General features: G+C 34.3%; 1 protein-coding gene across 4 annotated transcripts in view; it reads left to right on the top strand.

Moving 5' to 3' along the window:
• Positions 1–13,924, top strand: part of OXR1 (oxidation resistance 1) — a 105,030-nt gene that overhangs the window by 86,032 nt on the left and 5,074 nt on the right. For 2 of the 4 annotated variants that reach the window (XM_036754948.1, XM_036754968.1), the window contains 5 exons: positions 2,699–2,779; positions 4,823–4,948; positions 9,559–9,711; positions 11,399–11,494; positions 12,979–13,052. In XM_036754948.1, coding sequence (XP_036610843.1) covers positions 2,699–2,779; positions 4,823–4,948; positions 9,559–9,711; positions 11,399–11,494; positions 12,979–13,052 — 530 coding nt within the window. The remainder of the gene's footprint in view (positions 1–2,698; positions 2,780–4,822; positions 4,949–9,558; positions 9,712–11,398; positions 11,495–12,978; positions 13,053–13,924) is intronic. The other 2 variants (XM_036754958.1, XM_036754974.1) reach the window with 1 other exon arrangement.

Genomic DNA, 13,924 nt, shown 5'->3' with positions numbered 1-13,924 from the left:
CTGCACTAAGTTCAGCAGCAATATGGTATGCCACCAGACTGCTTACTAAGGAAGGGCCAACTGGACCAGGTTTGGATCAGTTGCAGACCAGGCCTCTGAATAGCCCCTATACTTCCATCCTAGATGAGTAGGGAAACCTAGTCAGTTTTTAAAAAGTAAAACAAAATTTTTTTTTAAAGGAATAGACCAAAGAGAACAAGCACTGCGTTAGGAAATTTTATAAGCCTTTGGCCTTTTCTGATAATTTCTCTGAAAATCCCAAATTCTAATCTGTGGCTTAAAGGCACTAAAAGACTGCCTTTTCTTTCTGGTATTCTCTCTTCTCAGGGATTTTGTGACTCTCTTTCTCTTTGTTTCTCCTCTTACCTGTTGGATTGCTACTTTTTGGTCTCTTCTGTCCAATCCCTTTTCTCTAGTCACGCACTTACGTTAGTTGAGTTTCTTACCACTTCTTGCTTGAAACATTTTAATACCTTCTAATTCCTCAAATTTCTCACCACTCGTCTCAATAACTCACACTGCTGCCAAAGTAATTTTCTTTTAAGTTCAGATCTGACTAGGGTACTGCTCTACTCAATTCTAGTAGCTCCCTATTGCCCAAGGATAAAGTATACATTCCTTTGTTTAGCTTTTAAATCCCTTCTTAACTGACACAGCCATTCTTTCCAGCACTTAGGACATTATTCACCTCTCATACTATCTAATCCATCCAAATAGGCATTTTCTCTTTTCTTCACACACAGCATTCCATCTCCAGTCTCTGCTGTCTCCCCTTACCTGTAATGCACCACCTCTTCACCACCACCATGCTAATACATGTAACCTTTTCTGAGCCCTGCACCACCTCTTCTTCCCCTCCTCCCCAATCCCTAACTACTTTATATTTAATCAACTTGTATTTGTATTTATTTTCTTTGCATTTATCTTCCTAACCCATAGGTCAGTGCTTGGTGTTTGATAATATTTTTTAAATGATCAATTAAAGAAGCCTAACTCCCAAACTGATAACAAATCATTCCTGTTTTAGAAAGGTATATAGGTTTGTACTAGTATTTCTTACCTTTATACCTTTTTAATAGTATAATTTATGTAGGTTCAGATTTAAGAAGTGTTAAGTACTAATTAGTACTGTGTACTAAGAGGACAATCAGAGCACTGCCAAGGAGTTTAGTCCAGTAGAGAAGATAAGATTATAATGAGTGAATGTTTTGGACTTGGGATGGAGGTTTGCTCAGTCACTAGTGACAGCTGTGATCATAGTTTAGATTAAGTTAATAAATATGAAAAAATATTAGCCCCAAATGTAAACCTTATTCCCCTCCACACACTCTTTGATCTCATGCCACTGATCCATTTGCTGTTCCTCACGCACAGTACTCCTATTTCCTGACTCCAGCATTTTCACTGTTTGTTTTCCATACCTGGAATGATTTTCTGCCTCATCTCTGCCTTCTGGGTTCTCTGGCCTCTCTCATATCTCAATTAAAAAGCCCCACTTAATGGAAGAAGCCTTTCCCATTACTCCTCTCCGAGTCTGTCCCCCAGTTTATCCTATATTTAGCTTATTTGTAGATAGTTGTTTATATGTTGTCTCCTCCATTAAACTGTACACTTCTTAAGAGCAAGGACTGTTTTCTTTCCTTCTTTTTTTGTATCCCAGGCACTGAGCACAGTGTCTGGCATGTCGACAACCTTGATTGATACTGGGACAACATACACCAAAAAAGTATAAGTAAGGAAAACAATCCAGGCATGTATAGTGAAAAGTGAAAAGGAAGGCTGAATGCTACGACCTTGTTATGGCCATCCCTAGGATATTCCTTTCTGAAACCTATGTAGCTCTTTGTGCTAATTTGAAGGAATTATTTTCACATATTTTTGTTTTATTTGGGGTGACAGTTTAGGAATATCAGTGCCTATTGTTATCCCAACTTAATCTGAAAAAAGCCATTCCCCTCTTTAAGGAATAGACTGTTTGTTAGATTATTGTCTCTGAAATTTAGTTCTTCGTTCTGGTGCTTAAATTTTTTTCTTTATCTTCATTCTCAGTTTGGGCTTAAAATTAACTTTTCATATGGCTCTTTTTTTGCTATCTCTTTTTTCCTCCAGTATCTTTTGTATGATTATGTGTATATTTGGCATCTTGCTGTGAAAGAAATTATTTTACCTGTTGTCATAGTGAATGCAGAGTATGAGATGCATTGGTTTCAAAGGAAGAATTTAAAATACATTTTATTTGTATATTTGGTCCTAAAAATGTCAACATCAAAACCTGTGATGTGTTGTTTAGTGTTTCCATTTTTTAAAATGCTGAAATACCATTTATTGAATGCAGTCTGTATATGAGATAGTCCATACAATAAATCTTCATTATATTTAATTTGTATTAATTAGGTATAGGCCTTATACCTAATTATGTATAGTTTCATTCTATTCTCCTGTAGGTCTTTGGGGCTTTTAGTATGTAGATGGGGGAAATCCTGAATTTTATATATATTTTCACCATGAGTTTAACTATCCTATGTGCTCATGGAGCCCCAGTTTAGAAAATATATTAATACTTATTATTGATAGTACTAACGTTTTTGTTTATATTGCAAAGCTTTCTCTTTCTCCCCATTATGATTTCTCCATTTTTTCTGGCACCTCTTTTCTTCAATTGTCAGTGGAATTATTGTCTTCCTGTCTCCATATTCAGGTAGTGTCAGTGGCTGAGTATCACCGCAGGATCGATGCTCTAAATACTGAAGAACTGCGCACACTCTGCAGACGTCTCCAGGTGCCCCCTTCAGTAGTTTAAACCCATTTTTCAGAGACTGAAACACTCTCTGTTTTTAGTGTCCTTCATCAGGACAAGTCCCATATTTGGTGGATTTGTTTTGGCTATAGCACTAAAATAAATAAAGCAGAAAATTCCTTTTTTTTTTTTTGTTCAACAATACAATATTGTATTGAAGAGATGTGGAATTACTTTTTCCATCATCTTTTCACTTTGAAAATATTTAAACATGATGTCAGAGGAATTTTCTGTCAGTCAAGAAATGTTTTCATTACTCTCAGAGTGATGAAGACTTGTTGATTTTTTTTTTAGTTGTAGTTTAATACTGGCATCATACTTTTGGACTTTTGGGAATGAGACTGGGAAAAAATTGAAAGATGTGGTTCTTTGCAAAACAATTAGAAAATTTTCATTTAAGGCTTATGCTCTACAGCAACCAAGTTTATACAATTTGCCTTTTAAATTTATTGTTTTTCAGTTTACTCAATAAAATAATATCAGTCTAATTCCCAGAAATCCAAAGGGGAAGATATTAAGTGTTCCTGGACCCCTCTTCTCATTGTCTTTGGCAAATTTCTTGAGGTATACACCTGGTTGACAGTAGGTACATTTTAGAGTTTTATTAGATAAATGCACCAGAATTAGAAAAATGATTTGAAACTATATGAAATGGTCTTTGTGATTCTAAGAACTAGGAAGTGACATGATGAAACTTCTAATATTCACTTTTTTATCTTACAAATAGTATCTTTTCCTTTTTATATAGAAGAATGCTTTCCTGGCTTTGCTACCTGTGCTGATTTTTTTTCCTTTTTCTCTTAATGCTTATAATGCTCTTTTGGGATTTTGGTTGTTTTGTGTTAGTTTTTAAAATCACATCATCAAAATTAGGGTGAAGTGTTAAGATGATGGTGTGAAAGGCATAATGTTATTGTTTCTCACTAAGGAAACAGTACAGTTTTGGAAAATTTATTGGTTATAAAGTCATTTTAAAATGTAAATATTGGGTATTTAATTAACAACATAATTTAGCAACTTTAATCCCAATGTAGTTTTGTTGAACAGCATTTTTTTTTTACAATTATAGTCGCCGAGCGTTGCTACATTTTAGTCATCTGCTCCAAATAGGATGCTGTATATTTCCCAAATTATTGTCAACAAGAGTATGCTCAAGCAGCTTTTTAACAGTGTACTTTAGTTTCTAATGTTAGTGCGTTTTGATACTCTAAAGTAATGATGTTTCATTGGTAAAGTCCTCTTGGACCTTAAGCAAGGATTAAACTATATGAAATATCTTTTGAAATACATTTTTAAAGAATATATGTAAGATATTTTCAGGAAAAAAAGTCCTTATTGCATTTTAAAAACTGGTTTAGTTTCTTTTTAATTTAGTTTCCATTTAATTTAAATAGTAAGTATAGAAGAGTTTTCAAAAAGTTAAACATATTGTGGTCAAATTAAAATTTTAAAATTCAGTTAAAACCGATTTTTTCTGACATATCTTTTAGTATATTTTAACTTTTAAAGGAAAGAGATTTATATACTTTGTAAACATTTATGCTGAAAATAAAGGTGAGATAAAAATGAAAGCTACATACTTATATAGCTTTGAATTGAAACACCCACATAGTTAAGGTAATGTTTATCCTGAATAAAGGTTTCTTTTCACTTAAGTCAGTAAACATTCTCCACTCTGTGTAGAAGCACCACAATATTAACTGTTGTTAAAATTCATTACTTTAAAGTACCTAGCCTACCTTTATTTCTTGGAGGATTAGGAATATATAAACAATTTGCCTAAATGATTTTTTAAAATCTCCCATGTTGAAGAATGGTATAAGTAATATTTAAAATTAGGTTGAGTAGTCCACTGTTTTTAGTAATGTGGCTAGGTTTAAATAGTTTTGTCACATAAGATCCTAAAGCATCAGTGAATTTTCTAGAGTATAAAAATTTGAAGATTTTTTTTTCCAGAAGCCTGAAAAGTCTTTTAAGAACATGTTATTATTTTATGTTAATATGCTTTTGCTATTTACTTTTTAGATTACCACAAGGGAAGATGTAAATTCAAAGCAAGCTACTCCTATGAAAGCAGACCTGGAGTCTGAAGCATTTAGACCAAATCTCAGTGATCCAAGTGAATTGTTACTACCAGATCAAATTGAAAAGGTAAGAAATTAGCCTAAAATGCTATTAGCTAAACTATAGACCGCTGAACTTAATTTTTTCATTCTTGATCTGAGAATATATGTCCATGATACTGCTTTTCTTTAGTTGACCCGAAAGTTAAAGCAATTTGTTATTACTACTACAAATAATTCAGGGAATGGTGAACTGGATCATTTGTGTCTACACACACACACACACACACACATTCATACTCACACACAAGAGTGAGTTACAGTTTTAGTAATGTCAAATAATCCCAGAGTTAGCAAGGTTGTCAGCCATCATTAAGTCTAAATGCACACTGTAGGCAGCAATATTACTACAGATGAGCTTCTGCTTGACTTTCATTGATAGGTAACCCACTACTTCCCAAAGTAGCCTCTTCCACTTTTGTATAGGTCTAATTTTTAGGAAGTTTTTCCTCATATTGAGTTGAAATCAGCCTCTGCAGTTCCACTCATTGTGCGTTCTGGGATCAAACAGAGTAAGTCTTAATTCTCTGCCATTTTACACCCATTCATATATTTCAAAGCAATACCTGACGTCTAATCTTCTCCAAATTAGACATCCCCTGGTTCCTTCAGCAATCCTATTGTTCCATCTTTAGGTTTGTTGATGCTTTTCCAATATGTGTACCCATAAACAGTTTATTGCAATAAAATTTCTTTTTCTGGTCACTATTTCTCTTTTAATACTGAGATTATTTTAGCTTTTTTACTTCCATATTATCTTATTGACTCAGTTTTGGTTTTCAGTACACTCTAAAATCCCAGGAGATTTTTTCATTAATTATTTTTTGAGTCCAAGTCTAGATAGGACAATTTACAACTATATCTATTAAATTTCATCCTATTAGATTTAGGCAACTATTCCAGGCTGTAGAGATTTTTTTGGAACCTGACTTTGTCATCCACCTTGTTAGCTATACCTCTTAGTTTTTGTTTCATCTTCAGAATTGATAAGCATGTCAAGTATGCCTTTATCAGAGTTTTTTTTTATTCATATATATGTGTGTGTGTGTATATATATATGTATGTATATATATATAAAAATATAGAGGCCAAAAGCAAATCTGTTAGATGCTTTACTAGAGACCTTTTCCAGGTTGACATCAGTGCATTACTACTTCTAGATCCAATTACAAATCCACCTAGCTACTGTGATTCAGCTCCCATGGTAGGATGAGAAACTGTGTAAGGATGTTGCTGATATCTTAAGTGTTTTCTGTATTGACCAATCTGGTTATCGTGAGAAATAGAAAACTGCCTAGTCTGCTGTTTTTGATGAAGACATGCTGGCTCTTGGTCACTACCACTTGCTTTTCTAAATGCTCACAATTTATCCCTTAATCGGTATATTCTAGAATTTTGCCGTGAACCTAAATAAATAAAGTCAAGATCAGGAGCCTGATGGTTAAAGGACCCTTTTTTCAAAATCAAGACATTCTTGTTTCTACTTCTCTGCAGTCCCCTTCTCCTGCTTTCTTGGATTTCTCCAAAATCATTGACTCCATACCCAGGACCCCAGCATGCAGTTCTCCTAGGCCAATCACTTCAATCTTAGGGCAGTTTGATGTTCTTTTAACAGAAATGTCTAGAAGAGTTGAAATCTAAGATAACCAAGTCTTAGGATCATTGCCTTTGGTTGAGAGCAATTGAAGTAAAACAGTATTTCAGCCAACGAGCTGATACGTTCCTGGCCCTGTGCTCAATAATGCTATGTATTTTACTATTTCTTGCTTCTTTTAAATTGTCTATTCTCTCATTCCTTTCATCTTTCTCTTATTTCCTATATATCCCATATAAGACAGTCTTTTTTTTTTCCCCTGGCACTTATTATCATCCCCAAGTCATCGTGAGGTTGAATATATTCACAGAGAATATATCCACATAGAATGTATTATTTCACAAAGGGCTTTGAAATTCTACCTTAATGTCTTCTTCTCTAGAAGCTTACCTCTTTTCTTGTTAAATAGGAAAGAGAGAAATCATGTTTCTTAAGCTGTAGGGAGAAGTTTGCATAATTCAATCAGCGATGGAGAAGCCTTCCGAAAGGGATTGATAGGATGTTCCCCGAGGCAACATGGAAATTTAAGTAGGTGATTAGAGCCTTAGACATTAGAATAACCCTAATAATAAAAAATAGTAAACCTGTACCTCTGGCATTTATAGAAGTGTCACACTGATGATAAAAGAATACATATTTTATGACTTGTATGATATATACAAAGCTACCCCACTTACAGGATCACTCATGATCGATTATGAGAAACGTGACATTTTTGGCCAAGTGTTTCAGTGTTCTTATAAATATATTAATCAGGAAGTATTTTGCTTCTTAACCTATTTTCTGTGTAGTCCCTATGTTCATTACTTTGCTTCACTATAGCACTTTATAACTTAGAAATTTCATCTCATTTTACAAATAAGGAAACAGACTCAGATTAGTCCAAGTGGGGAATTAGGATGAGAATTGAGCTTTTCTTACTAGTTCAGTGCTCTTTCCATAACTTCATGATGCTTCTCATTCACTTTGGTCAGTCAGCAATTATTTATTAAGTGCCTGCTATGTACCAGGCGTTTTGTTAAATGTTGAGGATAAAGAGAGAGGCAAAAGACAGTCTTTTCCCTTGAGGAACTTACATTCTAATGGAAGAAGAAACAAGCAAACACAAATGTACAAAACTATATACAGGAAATAATTAAAGGACACAAGGCACTAGAATTCAGAGGGGTTGGGAAAAGCTTCCTGTAGAGGATAGGATTTTACATGGTTATTAGAAGAAGCCAGAGAAGTCAGCAGGTGGAGGTGTGAGGCAGGAGAACATTCCAGGCTTGGCAGACAACAAGAGGAAGTGCCTGCAACCAGGAGATGGAATGTCTTAATCATGGAAAAGCAAGGAGATCAGTGTCACCGGATTAAAGAGTATTTAGGGGGAAGGTGTAAGAAGACTGGAAAAGTGGAAGGGGGGACATGTTAAGAAGGGAACTTGAATATCAGAGGATTTTGTATTTGATCATGGAGGTGATGGGGAGCCACTGGAGTTTATTGATTGGGGGTTGGCGAGAGTAGGAAGGGAACAACCTGTGTTTTAAGGAAATCAGTTTAGCAGTTGAATGGAGGAGGATGGACTGCAATAGGGAGAGACTTGTGCCAGGTAGACCAGCCAGCAGGCTATTGCAATAGTTTAGGTGTGTGGTGGGTAAAAATCTGAAAAAATTAAGGAAACAAAGGTTCAAGCTTCTGAGAATATTGATTTATTAAGCAATTCTGCTTGGCTCTGGAACCTGAATATAGCAGGAGTCAGATTTTTATGCATTAAAAACAAACAACAAGATATAAATCAGAGCACAAGATTAGGTAATTTGATTTCTCATTGGAGGAAAGATTAGGGACTTTCTAAGTTGGAAGGGGGATGAGCCTGAGTTTCTGGAGTTGGGTGGGGAGAATAAACAGGTGGACTTACCTGGACATGAAACAGAATGTCACTCAATTCCTATGATGACGTAGAATTTACAGGAAAATGAAACTTAAATCTCAAAATGGAATCAGTTTGATTCACACAATTCCCACAGTTCTCTTAACTGTGAGGAGATGAGCACCTGCACTAGGGTGGTGGTCATATCACAGGAGAGAAAGGGGATTATTGGAAAGATGTTGGAAAGGCGAAATCATCAGGCTGTGGAAACAGATTGGGTATGGAGGGCGTGAATGACATCTAGATTGTGAATGTGGGGGACTGCGAAGATGGTGGTGCCCTTGATGTTGACAGGAAGGTTTGGAAAGGGATAGGTTTTGGGGAAAAGATGATGAGTTCAAGTTTTGGACATGTTAAATTTAAGTCTACAGGACAATCCAGGTTGAGATGTCTGAGTAGCAGTTGGAGTTGGGAGTCAGGAGAGAGGTTAGGACTGGTTAAGTAAAATTGAGTGTCGACAGCATATTTTAATTCCTTGGGAGTTGATGAACTTACCAAGTGAAGTACTAAGGAAAAGAGAAGAGGGCCTAGGACAGAGTTCTGTGGGACATCCACAGTTAGTGGGCGTGACCTCAGCGATGATCCAGGGAAGAAGGAGCAGTCAGATTTGTAAGAATTTCAGGAGAGAGTAGTCCTGAAAACCTAGGGGAAAAAAAGGCTGTAAAGGAGAAAGAAGTGATTGGCAGTGTTGAAGGCTTCAGAGAGTCAATAAGGATGAAGATTGAATATAGACTATTGGATTTAGCAATTAAGAGATCATTGGTAACTTTAGAGAGAGCAGCTTCAAATGAATAAGATTGGTGGCCAGATTGTAGAATAAAGAGAGTGGGAGGAACCTATTATAGATTACCTTCTCAAGGAGTTTAGCCAGAAAGTGTAAAGAGATATAGAATGATAGCAGAGATGGAAGGAAAGTGAGGGTATTTTTTAGGTTGGGGGAGACATACTGTTTCCTGCTGTTAGTAGGCAGTATGGAAGGAGCCACTAGTCAGGGAGAGATTGAAAATAAGTGAGAAAGTGGGGATAATGGAGACAGTCTGCTGGTGGTGATGGTTTCCATGTGGCATATGTAGCAGGACCATAACAAAAGGTGGTAGCTATTTAAATAATGCTCATACTTTGTTTTCCATAGCTCACTAAACACCTTCCACCACGCACCATTGGCTATCCTTGGACTCTTGTCTATGGTACTGGGAAACATGGTACAAGTTTGAAGACTCTATATCGAACAATGTTAGGTTTGGACACACCAGTGCTGATGGTGATTAAAGACAGTGATGGCCAGGTATGAAAAAGATGATAGTGGATAGTAATAGCATCTGTCTCCCGTAATTGTTGTGAAGATCAAACGTGATTAAAATTGTAAAGCATTTAGTACTATGCCTGGCATATGGGTGCTATGTAAATCATTGTTGTTGTTATTATTTAAAAAGACTTAATATACATCAGTATAACAAATTTATACATGAACATTTATTTCAGGGCATCAGATTTAGGTATATATGTTAGGTATATGTATGAATTAAAATGAACTACTTAAGTTTGGTTGCATTATATAATGAAAGGGAAAAGGCAAAGATAGTCAAAAAATCATTTAAAGTAATTTTTTAAAAAAATCAAACTTATTACAATAATCTTTTAAAAGAAATTGCAGAGGTGACTAAAGCCATAGCTATTTTTTTTTCTAAACAAGAGAAAAAGGTCATAAACAGATGAATAATTGACCTGATATTTAGTTCCTTGACTATCCAAGTATTTGGTAGGAAAAAATGCATGCAAAAAATCCTTGTGAGGGGAACAGATGCTTCACCCAGATGCAAATCCCCTTATCTAACTTAGTTTTATTTTACTATGATTTGCTTCATTTCGATAAACTTTACCTATTCTAGTTCCACAGTTCTGTTTTACTTGTCAGAATAAGTAAAACCTTATAGAAATTTTCTTGCACTTAAATGTACAAATTGAGGTTTTGGAATTAATGGTTAGGAGATTTTTTCCTGATGCTTTTAGCACACAAATTTTAAGGTTATACTATAAGGATACCTAAATACTCTTTATTATTCTATTTCCTATGTCTTCAGTTAGTGTGAAATACCATGATAATTTATAACTCAATAAAATAGTAATTGTGTTTTGTATATCTAATGATAATAATTACATTCTTAGATTCCTTCAGGTGTTTTTGCCCCAGATAGATTTATTGTCCAGTAAAGTGTCAAGCATTTCTTTATTGAAGTGGTGGCATTCTTTTTTTCCTTTTGTTGTAGTTTTGAGATTTGAATATCTGTGGCATTAGGCCCCATAGAAAGAATACACATAACACAACACAATTTCTGTGTTCTTCGTGGTTATATTTGAAGGTATCCAGACACATATATTTTGTTAATATATATTGATTATGCATACTGATGTCACATTTCATTTAATAATTTTTATGGTTAAGCTTAGAATTTTAGGGCCAGAATTGAATAATTAGTTTTTATTATTTACATTTAGATAACTAGTTTTTATTCCTTATATTTTATTTTTATTAATAGGAGACAAGTAGGTAGAATGCCAGGCCTAGAGTCAGGAAGATTTCAGTTCAGATATAACCTCAGAAATATTTTAGCTATGTGACCGTAGGCAGGTCACTTAACCTGTTAGTCTCAGTTTCCTCATCTGTAAAATGAGGATAATAACCATACCTGTCTCCCAGGGTTGTTGTGAGGATCAAATTTACTAATATTTGTGAAGCATTTAGTGCAGTGCCTGGTACATAAATGTTTGTTATTATTATTCTAATTTTTTTAACATGGGACATTCTTTTCCCTCTACTAAAATGTATGTGTAGTTTCTTACATTCTGACCATGTTTGCTGTGATGAGGTGTCATAAAGAAGAGCTGAGAAATATAAATTATTTTACAATTTATAAGTTTACTTGACATGTATATAGGTCCATGCTAATTTAGCTTTGGCTTTTTCTTTATAGGTTTTTGGTGCATTGGCATCGGAACCATTTAAAGTGAGTGATGGCTTTTATGGTACTGGAGAGACCTTTGTTTTTACTTTTTCTCCAGAATTTGAGGTAAAGACACGTGTTAAAATTTTGTTTATTAAATACTATTACAAACTTTATTTCATGGCAAAATATTAATTTATTATGTCTTGAACTGACAACAGAATTTTTATTTGTTAGGTGATTATAGTATTTTTACTATTTGTAGATTAAAGGATAACCTTATTCAAAGCTAACAGTTTACGTTGAATTAAATACTAAATAGTATCAAAGTGTCCCTGTGTAGTGAGTTTATGGCAGTATATACTTTTCGTGTTTTAAAACTTTTTTTAGGGATAATTGTACAATATAACTACTACTTATTTAGAATAATCTCCCCAGATTCTATTTTTTCCAAATTAATTGAAAATAACTAGTTGAAAAGCCTCAAGGAACATAAGTTAGTATTTTAATGATGATAGTGATATTCTTAATACTCTAAATATATCTTTTTACATAATGGGGTGAGGTTGAGACCTGAAGTCATAAGAATGATGGTGCCTTTAACAGTGATTGAAAAGTTTGGGAGAATAGATAATAAAGTTCTGTTTTGGAAATGTTGAGTTTGAGGTGCCTGTGAACATCCATTTCAAAATGTTTATTAGGCAATTGGTGATATGGACATAGAGCTCAAACTAGCACTATATATACATACATACATACATACGTATATATATATGTGTGTGTGTGTGTGTATGTGTATCTATATATTAAGAATCATCTGTATAAAAATGATAATTGAACCAATGGGAGCTAATTAAATCATCTCATGTTAGTGAGATAAAGAAAAGACAAAATGACCCAGGACAACTTTGGGGAATGATCATGGTTATGAATGAAAATCCAGCAAAAGTGACAGAGAACTAGTGGTCAAACTAGAAGAGAACCAAGAGATAGAAGGCAGGGACTATCTCACTTCTCTTTTTGTATCCCTAGTATCTGGCACATAGTAGGTGCTTAATAAATGATTATTAATTGATTTTATTGTATGTACACCATAAACACAGTTATGGTTCAAACTATAAAAGTGTACCAGATCAATGGCTTCTTCATAATTTGTTCAATGCCTTGTACTAAATGCTTTCCTAGAAAAAAGATAATACTTCCTGCCTAGAAGAGTCTAGAGTTGTTAAATTGTACATAACACAAATCAAAATATGAGAGATACTGAAGTCTGGGCTGTTCTCTGTTCATAGTGCTTGGCAACTGTAATGCATTTAAGGAATAGTTATTGAATGAATGACCTCATTCAGATGGAGAGAGAGAATTACTTTCTGGGAGGTTCAGAAAGATAAAACCACTTGTCCCTCCTCTGTTTCTAACCCCACACCTCTTCTTAGCCAAGTTCAATAACTATAATTTGTCCGATAATTAGTATCAGAGTTTGAATTTTTAAAAAATTCTAGGTAACTGCATAAATTCCATTATTATTTTCATCCATTCTGCATTTGCTTATACATTCTTGATTCCAGAAAATAAAGTTTACCTTAAACTCATGATTTTCTTTCTGTTAGGTCTTTAAATGGACTGGAGATAATATGTTTTTTATCAAAGGAGATATGGATGCCCTAGCTTTTGGTGGAGGAGGGTAAGTTACTTGGAAGTATTTACCATAAAAGTCCTTTAAAAAAAAGTTCACCTATAGGTTACCAAATTGTTGTCACTTTAGGAATTTTTTATAAAATTTATAGATTTTTATTTCAGCTTTTTTAAAAATAAGGTTTTTTTTTCAAATTTAAAATTATACTTAGCTAGAAGATTTGAACCTGTTAAGATTAATTTCTGTGATGTACCAATAGAGGTACACTCATGGATGAATGAACAAAGTATAGAACTGAGCATTATGCTTAGGCAACTAGATTGAGCTTGTGGATCAGAATTTTATTGTTTTTGTCCAAAGACCTTGGAGGGTGAGACAGTTTGGCCTATTAAAATAAAAATGCGTACAAAATAAAGGTGCTTCTATACTACGTAATTTGTTTAAACAGTTCAGTATCTTGATATGTGTATATGTATAATGCAGTTCTCACTGCAATTTCAAATATATTTCATTAAGGTTGAAACTTATTTTGTAGACAAAGAGTTGTTTTTATATTATCTCTAAGGGCTTGACCAACAAATTTTAGAACACAGAAGCTTACTTTTCTTGAAATTTTCCGCAAATTACTTGAAATCTTGATTTTCTTCACATATAAAGTGAACATTTCAGTGGCATTCAAGGGCCAAATGATGTTGATTTAATCATTGTAGGAGCCCGTTAATGAGCTGATTTTCATTATTCCCGAGTTTCATTTTCAGCATTTTCTCTTTTTTTCCTGCCATCTATTCAATTTTCCTGAATTTAAATGCAGCTTTCTTTCCTACTGCTCCCCTCCCCCCACCTCCCTACCTTAACCTGATTATCATCTTAGCTTTCTCTTTTCTTTCTTCTTTGGCCAGTGCTCCAGTATCTGCTCAGTG

This window comes from Trichosurus vulpecula, chromosome 1, assembly GCF_011100635.1.
Source record: "Trichosurus vulpecula isolate mTriVul1 chromosome 1, mTriVul1.pri, whole genome shotgun sequence".
NCBI classification, from domain to species: Eukaryota; Metazoa; Chordata; class Mammalia; order Diprotodontia; family Phalangeridae; genus Trichosurus; species Trichosurus vulpecula.
The sequence above is the reverse complement of the archived record's forward strand: the minus strand, read 5'-3'. Positions and strand labels throughout refer to the sequence as shown.